This window comes from Cavia porcellus, unplaced genomic scaffold (assembly GCF_034190915.1).
Source record: "Cavia porcellus strain 051 isolate PalLab524CR breed Dunkin Hartley unplaced genomic scaffold, mCavPor4.1 scaffold_29, whole genome shotgun sequence".
In the NCBI taxonomy this organism is placed as follows: Eukaryota; Metazoa; Chordata; class Mammalia; order Rodentia; family Caviidae; genus Cavia; species Cavia porcellus.
Genome location: NW_026947512.1, coordinates 35,817,804 through 35,831,506, shown reverse-complemented (window position 1 = coordinate 35,831,506; position 13,703 = coordinate 35,817,804). Strand labels below are relative to the sequence as shown.

The window sequence follows — 13,703 nt, the reverse complement described above, 5'->3', positions numbered from 1 at the left end:
GCATCTTAGCTCTGAATGAACATGACATACCATCTCGGCCAGCAATTCTGAACTATGTAAATATGCCCTCTCCAAATATCTTCAAGAATATACAGGGAGGGGCTGGGGATTTAGCTCAGCGGCATAAGCACCTGCCTTGCAAGCAGGCGGTCGTGAGTTCGATCCCCGGTACCGATAAAAATGAAAAAAACAAAACAAAACAAAACAAAAAAAAAAAAAAAGAATATACAGGGAAAACTTATAATGCTGTGCTGCTGTTTGCACTGTAGTGAGCTCTTCAGAAAGATGAAGTTGAACTCGGCCTCCACAACCTTCGGTCACTCACAGTTCCTCCTGCCACAGTGCAGATTTCTTCAGGAGTATTGACGTAGCGAAAGGGGTCACTGAACTTTTCAGGGGATGGTATGATTATTTCAGTATCATTAGGGAAGAATCTACATTGTAATTCCAATTAATTTGCTAAGAATTTGGGTAGTTATTTCATTTTAGGTATCTTGGGGCAGTTATATTTACTATAAATTCATGATGAATTTTTTATGAAATGAATATTTCAGACCAAAGTTGAGACTGTCAAATATTTACTTGTACTGGTTTTTACTGCTAAAGCAATTTCTGTAATCTTGATTAAGATAAACTTAAAATCTTATTGTAATGAAAGTAAGCTCTGTGCTTACTCAATTTTTAAGATATATGCTGATTTTATGAAACTTGTCTGTAATTAAGGAACAAGAGACAAGTTTCTCATGGGGAAGAAGACTCTTACCATTTTTCTGATTATAATTTTCTCTTAATCATTCTGCATAGGTGTTTTGGGTATCAGGATAATTTGTGCACATAGTCGACCCATGACGGAGAATTTTTAAAGCATCATTGGGTCTCATTATAGACTATAAATAGAGTAGCACTGATCATTCTAAAGTGGGTGAAGTAGCAGAACAATGCCTATGTTTTTTTCTTGTGTTAGAATGAAACTGCATACAAGGAATTGAAACTGAAAATAAGTTTTAAAAAAAGTATCCCAACTTAGGGAAATATTAACACAGCAGTTTTAAACACTTCTGAGATCTATTTGAAGTTGCCTATTGCTGATTATAGTGATTACTGTCTCTGGGCTCAGTAATGAGATTATATAGGTCCCATCACACCAAGAATCCTTGGTTTTAGTTTGGGTTAAGTTAGGCAATGGAAGTTCAGTAGAGAAAGATATTTTGGATGCAGAATCTACCTTCTTTTCTGTTATATTTATTTTATGATACTTCTCTCTCTCTCTCTCTCTCTCTCTCTCTCTTTTCTCTCTCTCTCTCTCTCTCTCTCTCTCTCTCTCTCTCTCTCTCTCTTTCTTTCTTTCTTTCTTTCTTTCTTTGTTTCTTTCTTGCTTTCTGCTTTTGGGATTGAACCAAGATCTTTTCCTGATTTTGAGACAGGGATGTAACTTTCAGTCCTCCTGCCTCAGCCTTCCAGAGTGCTGGGAATACAGGCATGCACAACCATTAGCTTACTTTTTGGGCATTTTTCTAATAGTAGAATTGTAAGCATCACATTGATTACAATTGATCACAAATAGTTGTCTTTTACAAAACTCAATTGTCTTAGTTATAAATACCAGCAGAATTCTCTAGAATAAACAATGCAGTAGTTATTTTTCCTAATGTTCAGAAAATTATAATTGTGAAAAGAAAGTGTCTTGATTTTCACTATGGAAAAGATCACAGATGAAGACAGATACTCGAGGTAATTCAAGATCTGTAGGCAAAGCTTACTTTGGTGATTAAGTCAGCGTACTGAGCTTAGATTTGACATCTCAATAGAAATATGCATCTTTCTCTGCCAGTTTCCACCTAGCACTCTTCTGAGTCACTGGTTTCTGCTGTAGAACACTGACTATGGATTTAATAATATCATTTCCTCTGGCATCATCCCTATAGCGTAACTAAAATTCTCTATTCCAAATTGGAACCTAGCCAAGTCTGCGCTAGTTTGAAGTTATATATAATACTGGCCCCAGGAAACATGATGAGTTATTCTATTGGGTGATCATTTATTAAAACTGAATACCTTTCTTGAAGAATGTCTTGCACTCACTTTATGGATACTCTCTTGTTAATCCTTACAGCTCTTAGAGATGAATGGTCACAGATTTTGACACTTCTGTTTTGAAAATAATTTATAGGTGACCTAAAGACTTTCACGTTCCCAAAATTAATTTATACATATAAGAATGTGGTCTGTTTTTCCTTACTTGTCATGGATTTTATTACTTACAGTTGAGGAAGAGGAATTGAGCCTGATGAGAATAGACAGATTAAAAAAAAGAGCTGAATGTGTAAGATTAAGAGTCAATACTGGGTTTTTAGTAGATCCACTACAGATATCATAGATAGATTGTATGGTCAAGCCATCTATATTATTTAATAAATGAAAGCAGTTCTTAACTACTATCAAAGTTATTGATGCTGATTTTTTTGTTATCTGTGTAACAAATTACATGTAGAAAATAATAAAGAATTAGAATAAAGACAGATACAGAAAGATTGGAATCTAATAAAATTTTACTTTTTTTAAACTACGAGTTACTGAGCAATCAGCCTGTCAAAATCTCATTTTACTAATCTGTAAAACAAATAATAGTACCTAGTATTTGTATTTGTTGTTGGTGCCTGTTGGTTTCACAGTAACACTGATTATTTGTAAAAAAGCTGTTGGGCAGATTAAATGAGAAGTGGCATCTGTTAGAATGCAGAACAGATAGTTCATTCACAGTGTGCCGTTTCTTTGGTGATACTGGAATTAAATGAACGTACGGCCTTCACACTGAGCTTCAGCCCAGCCCTTTTTATTTTTATTGTTTAAGCAAGGGTCCCGTTAAGTCACTAAATTGAACAGGCTGGGCTTGAACTTATGATTCTGTTGCTTCAGCTTCTCAGAGTGCCAGGATTACAGCCCCACACCAAGTCCAGCTCAGCTTATAATATTAACATCAAATTTCTGTACAGATTATTAATAAACACCTAACATAGCAATATGTTTATTGCAACTTGTAGCCATTTAAAAAATAAATTATTAAATAATGAATTAAACTGTTACAGTCTTTTTTTGTCAGAAGAGAATTTTAGGCATTTGAAAACTTTTTAGTATTAGACATTCTAATGTATAGAAAAATGGCATAGATGTTTTGGAGAGTGGAGTCTCTGTGTGTGTGTGCACGTGTGCGCATGCATATGTGTGTGCATGTTTGGATATGCAATTATGATTCAGAAAGTTTCTATAGTGGAGAAATTTAATCCCTTAAATTGTGTTTCTAAAGGTAGGTTCCATTTTATTTCAAGCCCAATTATCATTTTTCTAGTCTCTCATTTTCGAATGTATATGTTCAACTTTCATGGCACAATTTGCTGAAAAGAGTAACTTTTCTTCACTGTACTGTGTTTGTTTCTTTGTCAAAGATTAATTAACTGTATTTCTGTAGTCTGTTTCTTGGCTTTTTGTTTGTTTTTGTAAAACTAAGGCTAGAACCCTGGGTCTCATGCGCAGTAGTTAAGTGCTTTACCACTGACCTATACCTCTAAATCAGTATGGTCTGTTTCTGGGAGCTCTATTTGCTTCCATTGGATCATTTGTATATTGTTTCAGAATATCACACTGTCATTTTTACTATAGCTTTATAGTATAGTAGATCTTAACGTCAGTAGTGTCAGTTGCCTTTCTATGTAAATTTTAGAATCAATTTGTCATCGCCACAAAATAACTGTCTACAGTTTTGATAGGCACTGTATTGAATCTATAGATCCAGTTATATTTTAATACTATGAAGTTTTGATAATTTTGCATCTTTTTTATTCATGTTCTGTAGATTTTCTTATGTAGATGTTACACATTGTTAGATTGATAATTTTTGAAGTTTAGGGAGTACTAGTATGAATGGTGTCACGTTTTAACTTTTAAATTGTACTTGTTCATTGCAAGTATGTAGAAAGTGATTGACTTTATTATATTAATCTTATAACCTACAACCTCATCATAAATACTTATCACACGAATTGCTTAAGTAATAGAGTTTTGTTATCTATAAAACTTTAGAGATCCCTGGCTTGAAATTATACTACAAAACCACTATAATGAAATCAACATAGTACTGGCCAAAAACAAACAAACAAACAAACACAGACCTGGGGATCAGTGGAAGAGATTAGAAAATGCAGAGACAACTACAAAGACATTCAGCCACCTTATCTTAGACAAAGGGGCTAAACATGTTCACTGGAAGAAAGATAACCTCTTTGATAAATGGTGCTGGAAAAATTGGCCCTCCACATGCTGAAGCCTCAAACTAGACCTATGTCTATCACTGTGCACTAAAGTCAAAATGGGTCAAGGTCTAAATTTTCAAATAGAAACAATAAATCTACTAGAAGACAAGGTAGGTAGAAATCTTAAAAACATCTTAAGATGTTCTTTGTCAAGTTGAGAAAATTTTATTCTATTTCTAGTTTGTGGAAAGTTCTTTTGTCATGAATTGATACTGAATTTCCCTCAAAAGCTTTTGTGTATTTATCAGTAAGATCATTTGATTTTGTTTAGTTCCTTGATATGATGCATTGTGGTATATGATTGTTTTTGTAAATTTTTGGACTCAATGTGTAATATTGGGTTGATTAGTTTGGGATCTATGCTCACAAGCAATAATAGTCTCCAACTTTTTTTCTTGGTTTTGGAATTAGGGTAATGCTGATCTCCTATAGTGAATCGAGAAGCACGCTTGCTTCTATTTCCATGAGTCTGAAAAAATTGATTTAATTTCTTCTTAAATATTTGTTATAATTTATCAGTGAAACAAATATGAAATATCATGATTTCAATTTGAGAATGTCTTAGTTGTTTTGTTGCTGAGACAAAATACCCAACACTCAAAAGTTAATTATTTGCTTATGTTTTGGTACTGGGAATTGAACTCAGGGCCTTACAGTTAGTAGGCAGTTGCTGATGGCACTGAGCTATATCCCTGGTCCCCAACACTCACAAAAGTTAAAGGAGGAAAGGTTTTTTTCAGCTCACAATTTGTGGATGTTTTAGTCCATAATTGGCTGGCTCCAAGGCAGAGAGAAGAAATAGGTCATAGTGTGGCCAGCAGAAGGTGGCAAATCAGTGAAATACTGAAGCAGAACCAGCAGGCAGCAGGCGCCTTTCTCTCCCTTTTATCCCTTCCTGGCCACTGGCCCTTTGATAGTGTCATCCATCCCCAGGGAGGGCCTTCCCATTACCCACACCCAGAGCTATGCCAAACTAATCAGTGGACTAATTAGGTAGTCACACACCCTTAATCTCGGCATTGCAAGGTCTAATCCCAGCATCATACAGCCACCTCCCAAAACTCACAGCTGTGAGTTAATAAATGAGGCTTTGGGAGGACATATAAATAAAAACCATAACAGAAAAGATTATTAGTTATCAGTTTAACTTATTAAATGTGAGTCTAGTCAATTGTTGATGTCATTTTGTGTCTTGACAGATTGTTTTATCTTGAATGTGTGAGCATAGGATTACTTATGATATTCACTTCATTATCCTTTTATTGTGCATGGATGTGTACATGGGTTCTTAATGTTTTTCCTTATTTTATTTCTGAGATTAGTAAATTGAATCTCCTTTCTCTTTCTGTGTATTTCTCAATGTAGCCTGGATAAAAGGTTATAGATTTTACTGATCATTTCAAAGGATGGACTTCTGCTGCACTGAGTTTTATATTCATTTCTGATTTTCACTTTTGTTGATTTTTGCTTTAGGGTTTTTTTCCCTGCTTATTTTAGATTTAGCATCTTCTTCTTTTTCTAGTTTCCTGGGAGAGGAGCTTAGTTCATTAATTTTGAATCTTTTCTTAAATATGAGAGTTGAAAACCATACATTTAGCATTAAGCACTTTTACTGTACTGTAATTTTTCATTCATTGTATTTTCATTTAGGTCCAAGTTTTTGACAATTTTTCTTGTGATTTCTTTAACTCAAGTGCTATTTAAAAGTATGTGTTTAAAACATTATCTTTGAATTTTCTAGTTCCTTTTCTGTTATGATTTATATTTTTATTAATACTATTATAGTCTGAAAATAAACATGGTATAAAGTTTGTTTGTTAAAAATTTGTTAAGTTTTTTGGGTCTATCTTGGTGAATATTCCAGGCAAATTTGTAAACGATGTGTAGTCTGCTTGTTACTAGATGAAACACTACAGAAGTCTGTTGTATCCAATTGACTGATGGTAGTGTGGCATGTAATTATTCTCATGGCTGCTGTATGTGTTCATGTCTGATACAAATGTGTTGACATCTTTCATCATAATGATGCATTTTTCTATTTTTCCTTGCAACTCTAGTTTTTGCCTTGTAAATTGGTATCACATTGTTTGGCACATACATATAAAGCATTATTATGGCTTTGATTTTATTTTGTTTTTTAGAGATAGGGTCACACTATGTTGTTCAGGCTGAGCTTTAAATCACTGCGGAGTCCAGTCTGGGCTCACACTGTGGCAGTCCTCTTGCCTGAGTCTTCTAGCTGGTGGAATTATAGGCATGAGCCACCATGCCTAGTTTAGTATGGCTCTTGAAGAATTTACCCTTTTATCATAATTATACTGTTTTTATGGCTGATAATTTTCTTAGCTGTAATGTCCACTCTGTTTGAAAATAATATAGTAACTCTGGCTTTCTTTGATTAATACTAGCTAGCTTGATATACCTTTCTCCTTTTAACTTTTGTGACTTAAAAATGGGTTAAAGTGGATTAAATTTAAAGTGGGTTTCTTGTAAAAGTATATAGTTAGATCTTGTTTTTTGTCCATTTTGACAACCTCCGTCTTCCATGAGAGAGACACTTCTAAGAGTATCTTTATTCTTTCTATGTCTTCCATCATTTACACTAATTTATTGAAAATATTCTATTTTCTTTTCTCCCTTAGCCTATTATTTATAAATATTTTTTCTACCTTTAAATTTAAAAATGGTGAAAAAACTTTGATTTTTATCTTCAATTATTTCTTGTGCAAAGCTTTTCCCGCCTTTATATAGATCTGAGTTTTTATCTCTAATCTTTTTCTCCTCAAGAAGTTCTTTTAACATTTGCTGCAAGGCAGATTTTATGATAACAAAATTTCTCAACTTTTTTTCTGAGAAAGTTAATTTCTTTTTACTTTTGAAGTTAATTTTATAGAACAGAACTCTATGCTTTCTCTCTCTCAGCTTTTACATGTTTTATTTTGCTCTCTTTTTACTTGCATGATTTCTGAGGAGGAACTGGAGGTAGTTCTTAGTTTTGCTTGATTATACTAGCTATAATCTGAAGCCTTATTCTGTTATGCATTTTCTCTGTGGCCCAAAATTGATGGTAATATAAATATCAAAATCAGTTGTATTCCTTCTGCAGTCTGGCTCATTATTTACATGTGGCATAATTTTAACCAGGCATATTTAACAAAAAACCTTTAAGAGGCTTGCACACAAACTATGTATCATAGCGGAGAAATCTTTATAAATTTTGATTTTAAATAGCAAAAATTCAGAACTAGCATATCACTTAAGAAACCACTCTTAGGGATAGGAGTACAAGTCTTGTTTTTACTTGTAATACACATTTTTAAGCATTCATAGTATATGCATGTTTAAATATTTCATTAACGTAAAATGAATCTTGGCTATTTAGAACTGTTTGATGTTGAAATTATTCCTCATTTTTTATCCTACATAAATAATTGTTTTATTATAAAAAATATTTCAAATAAACTTTATTTCTATTTCATGGAAAATACAAAATTAATTAAATGAAAGCACTTTACTTTTCATAAGTTATATATGAAAATATATTATTTTTATAATATATTTTCAAAATATATTATTTAAAAAATATCTGAGTGAAGTGTGTGACATGTAATAGTGTGAATGTTTATTTAAAACACAAACCTACCCCTTCTACTTTGTGTGTACACACACACTACACATACATCACACACAGTTCACATAGCTCATCATGGGCAAGAACAGTGAATTTTGATTGTTGGAAATTAATTTCTTACACTTTGTGAATGTTTGACTTTACAAATAAGAACATTAACACACTTAACATTGAGTGAGAATATCAATGACTGTCAATTTATGAAAAAAAAACCAGTGGGAACTATCAAACAATTTATGTTGAAACTGTAAATAAGTTTGAGAAGTATTACTAATTTAATAATACTATTCCAATTAATGTACTTGGTGTATCGTTCCTTGATTAGTTGATTTTTAGTTGGGTTCAAATATATTTTATGTTTTTAGAATATGAGTCTTACATTTCTTTTGAGGAACGTATGCTTGATATTTTTCTTTTTGTTGCTATTGTAAATGTAATTATATATTTATTCTTTTGAAAATAAGGTTGAATAAAGATTGTCGAGTATTTTTAGCATACTCTTTTAAACAAGATATGTTCAATATAAGTGATGTCACCTCTTTATATTGTCTTCAGTCTGTTATGGAAATATTAATTTAGAAAGAATGATTTCTTCAGAGGCTAAGTACTGTATAATTTTTGCCTTTATCCTATTGCTACTGGTCATTGTGAATCTATTAATTTTATAATATTTCCTTGCCTCTTTCTTTCAGACTGTTATTAATTACTTCACGTTGTTGCTGTTACCTAGCTTCTTTTTAATTAATGGCAGGCTTTTTTAAGCCACTTGTGTATGCTTATGAAAATTTAGTGAGGTAGATTTTCCTGCTGAAATAAAAATGACTGATTTTTAAAGATTTAGCCACCTTTTTAGTTATTGTTGACTAAGTTTCTGCTTTTCCACTTGGTTTTAGTGAGTGAGGTCATTTGATAACTGATTTCCGTCTAGGTGAAGTATTTAATGAAGTCTTTTACCTGTTACTATTTATGATGTAAATGCAATCTATTAGGCTAACAGGAATTTTTAACGCTGTGATATATGCTTTACAACAAAAATTTCATTGAAGTTAATGAAGTAGTTTAGAAGTTTTTTTGTTGGATTAAAACTATTTTGAAAACTGCCCTAGAAATGTCATTCACGTGAAGATTTGTGGATAGTGTTGAATGATAAAAAAGCTGACTCAGATGATTCAGACATTCTGTTCACAGTTCACCTTTATAAACCAGGACTTCCTGGTCTGCTAGTACAAAGCTGTTCTAACTCTTAGGCTGCCTGTGTCTGGAATTTACATTTTCCTCCGGGAGTACTTGGTAAACCTTCAATAAACCAGTGCTCTTAGTAACGTTGTGGTGACATTTGAAAACATGATCTAAATTTCTCAGTTACTGTGGTGGGAAAGAAGAATCACAAAAGGAACTACTTTAGCTTCAAAGAATGTTTCTGGTATGCGTGTTACTTATTTTCAAGTAGAATGTTTTTAATTAGTTTTAAAGAAATACTGAGGTTCTGTATGGAAAACTTATTTCAGTTTATTGCTTTTTAATTTTAGGTGGAGCACCAGTATTCCCATAAATTCACAGTTGTGGTATTACACGCCACCAAAGTGACAAAGGGAACCTTTGGTGACATGCGTAAGTATCTTATTTGTTTTATTTTTGAAAATGTTTATTTATGGTTCAGCTTTCAGTTGCTTGACTTCCTTGATGAGCCAAAGACTTTCCCTTCTTTGATTATGATTGTCTTTGAGTGATAACATTTTGAATAGTCCTTTGATGGTGATACCTGCCAGAGTAGCATTTTACTGTGGTTTTACAGAAGCTGAAGGCATTTGCAGCCAGACAAAATGACTAGTGTGTGACTGTAGAGCTTTTGCAATTCAGAGTTCTAACTCTGTTTGGAAAGAGTGCTGAGTCAAGACTTCAGACAAGTTGCCTCTGTGAGATATTGTGCTTACAGGATTAAAAATAGTTTATTTCTTAAGCCTCTGAGTGTGTTTATGATGTATGAGATAGCTATAGAAACTGATGTAGGATAGTCTGGAACGATGCGTACTATAGTCTGAAAATGAGTTAGTTGGATGAACTTAGCAGTATCCTTTTTGCTTTTAAAAACAAATTTCTATGTTAATCTTACAATTTAAATGGTTCTGGTTCATGGAGATAGAATTATAAAGAAAAAATATATGATGGTGGCTCTAGATTATTGTCAAATATGCAAAGGATAATTTGCCTTGGAACAAGTTTTGCAGAAAGACTAGGGTTGCAGTTTAGTACTGTGAGAAGCAGGGACCTCTTCCCTGAGGATTTGCTGTTTGGTTTGGTTTCCTTTGCTCTCAGACAACAGTCAATACAGAGGACTTTCTAATACTGCATGTGTAGTGATTTTTCTCCACTCCCACGTGTGAAATTGCACAGGAGAGGACTCAGTTCCTGCCACCATTCCACAATCTCAAACATACTTTAGATACCAGTTGCAAGCCTGAGATTGTTTTACCTGTACTTCCTATCAGTGTGCTATTAGTCTGGATTCCCAGAAACTCTTCCTTGGGTGCAGTTAATTTGCTCAAGCAGCTCGTAGAACTCAGGGAAACACTCTTTCCAGTTTGTTTTGAAAGGTACAGATGAAAAGTTGTACACAACACAGTGTGTTGTGTTTGTTTTCTCAGGGATGGGGTGTTGTGCTAACCTCTCATATCAACATAAGGAATTTGCCAGAGGTCAGATAGGGAGAAAGGGTACAGGACAGTCACGCTTTTTTCAACTATCCACCTTCAGGATCATCTTAGTGTTAGTGAGTGGACATTCCCTGAACCTTGTCCTCTAGATAAGTATGCAGGCCTCATTACACATCTAGTGCTAATAGGCTAGGTGAGGAAAACCAGCTAGTACTGACTGCTTTAGAATTCTTAGCCTCTCTATGTGGCATTCTTCCCTCTAGTTTATGGGAAGAGCTTTTCTGGAATGAGAGAGGGTTTAAGATCTATGGGTGGATCAGAGCACTTCTTTATGGCGTGCTGCTAGGGAAAAAGATGAACAAAGATTAGAGTTTCTGTGACCTGCCTTGAGGAGAAGTTCCAGTTTCTATGGTTTGCCTAAGAGAGGGAATTATAGACCAGAAACTATTGCCTAAAACCAAATACACGACACAATATCAAACATGCCAATGTGACATTTTTAAAAAATTTTTATTTATTTATTTATTTGGTGTGAGGAATTGAACTCAGGACCTGGTGTTTGCCAGACAGGCAATACGCAGCTGAGCTATATCCCTGGCCCTTGATATGACATTTAAACCGATGTGCTGTTATTGTGAATTTTTTATTAGTACATATTTGCCATACATAATATTTACATATATTGTAGCGAGCTGTACATGTATATAACACATGTCTTTTTAAGCCAATATCTGAAAGAATATGTATGTTGTGGTGACAGCAAGAACTTTCGGGGATAGAAAACAGCATATTTAAAGGCAGCAGGAGAGCAAAGTTCTTCTCAGAATCTACGCCCTGCCCAATGTTGCTAAACAGCACAGCCCTGCGCGGGAGGAGAAATGACACTCGCAAGACAAGGAACAGCACTAAGATTTTACTAAATATGTAAGGGAAAGATCTGATGGCATTACAGTGTCAAGTCACACGACTGGATTTTCATTTAAGAATATTCTGATTGTAGCATATTAAATATATTAAGTATTTTGGAGGATAATGTAGAAAACAGTTCATTTTTCAAAGAATTAAAAAGCACTTGAGCTCATTGAAACAATGAAACAATAAAAGACTCTGGCTTATTGAAACGCAAGGGAAAAAGGAACAGAGAGGGAAAAGTTAAATGCCAAAAGAAAGAATGTGAGGTCTGTACCGAGCCATCAGTGAAGGTAGAGATGATGACCCGGGAAATGTTGGAAGTGAGGAAGGAGCAGGCTTTGCTCACTCTAAGACAGGCTTTGGGAGCGCAGTGCTTCTCATGGGAGGGGAGGCAAGCAAGGGCAAGCTCTTCCCAACAATCCTGAGTCAAACCCTTCCATTTCAAGGTTTAGTCTTTAGCCCATACAATTTTTTTTTTTTTTTTTTTTGGCCAATGTTTTTCTTAAGCTATGTTCTTATTTTGCTTTTTTTCCAATTCTTTGCATTTTCATTGTTTTAAATGAGATTACTGGAAAAAAAAATGTGTCCTGTGGAAAAGAAGACATATTAGAAGGCATATTCAGTGACTGGTATCCTCTGTGACCTTAAGAAAACCTATGGATCTTACAACCTGTCACATAAAAAAGCCAGGCCATTCTTTATATTGCAAGATACCATGTCAGTATCTTGCCAGGCATGCAAAAGATACGGCTAATTTGACTTTTAAAAATATAGTTATTATTTCTTAGACAAAGCAGCAGCAAAAGGCTTCTGTTTCCAGTGCAGAATTCTATTACATAGAGATGGGTGTCACTGTATAAAATGAGTCTGAAAGCAGCTCAAATACCATACTCTGTGAGTCTTTCAAATACTGTGGATCAAATTCCTTAGCAACTTCTATAGCCTCCCTGCACTTGGCCAGGGGTCATTTACTCTAATGTACCTAGGGACAGAGTAGTGTCATTGTGTCACTTTGCATCCCTGCAGTGTATGTGACACAAACAAAACTCTTGAATTACAGGCCGTTTCATTTGAAAGAAAAAGATTTTTGGAAGAAATAGTCACAAGATACTGATGATTGGACACAGGAGAGAGGACACTGTTAAAGCATTCCGTTCAAATGCTTGTTCAGCATTTGTAGTCCAGTGTGTTGTGTTTGTTTTCTGAGGGATGGGGTGTTGTGCTAACCTCTCATATCAACATAAGGAATTTGCCAGATGTCAGATAGGGAGAAGGGTCTACAAGGAGTTTTTGAGCAATGAATTTCCCAATGCTTAGTCTGACAGAATGAAGCCACAATTTATACTTCAAAACGTTTTATTTTTGAGAAATTTTCAGAGGCTATGGTGGGGAAAGATACAAGCATACTCTTCTGAGAAGGATTTTGATGACACTGCTTAATGAGTTTGAACTATACAAACTTGTTATGTAAGCTGTATTTAACACCAGGGAGACAATACGGTTATTTACACATATGAGTTTGATTTATTTCACTTAAGACTATGGTCTCAAGTTGCATATTGTCACCCTGGTGTAAAAAACTGAAAGAGTAAGTAAGATCCAAAATATTCAATAAATATTGGGAAAGGGCAAGAAACTACTCAAAGGGCAAAAATAATTCTGATAGGGAAAAAGGAGAAAAGAAGGAAAGGAAAAAAAAGATATATAAATTTGTGTATATATAATTCAGATAGCTAAGATGATTATACTACTAATTTTATTAGTTCTGAGAACAAAACAGCTAACATTCATAGGATTAAATTAATTTTGCATGTGTATATCTGGTGATCTAAGTAACTCTTTTGAAGATAACTGTGCAAAATAACGTTTGTTAAGTTCCTACCACACCACCTGATTATGAAAGCCTATGTTGTTACGTTTTGGGTATTTGTTGTCATTATTTGTTTGTCTCCTTTGCTTCTTGTTTTTCTTGTATTTTTCATTTTGTTTTGCTTTTCTCCCTTTAAAGTAAAAAAAGCTCTATTTAACATATTTGTATATAATGATTCCTTGCAGACAGACAATAGAGCTTTAAAAACTATTTTAAAAATTCTAAGACCTGAAAGACCAGGGTAACAGAATCTTACACTCTATTCTGTTTCTATAGTGTCTACATTTATTTTAAATGGAAAATTTCCATCAAGTTCTTTTTGTCGATAA

At 34.0% G+C, this 13,703-nt stretch overlaps 1 protein-coding gene across 1 annotated transcript in view; it reads left to right on the top strand.

Moving 5' to 3' along the window:
* The window catches only part of Pla2g4a (phospholipase A2 group IVA), a 139,905-nt gene that overhangs the window by 31,249 nt on the left and 94,953 nt on the right, over positions 1 to 13,703 (top strand). The window contains exon 3 of the mRNA XM_013158101.3: positions 9,468 to 9,549. Coding sequence (XP_013013555.1) covers positions 9,468 to 9,549 — 82 coding nt within the window. The remainder of the gene's footprint in view (positions 1 to 9,467; positions 9,550 to 13,703) is intronic.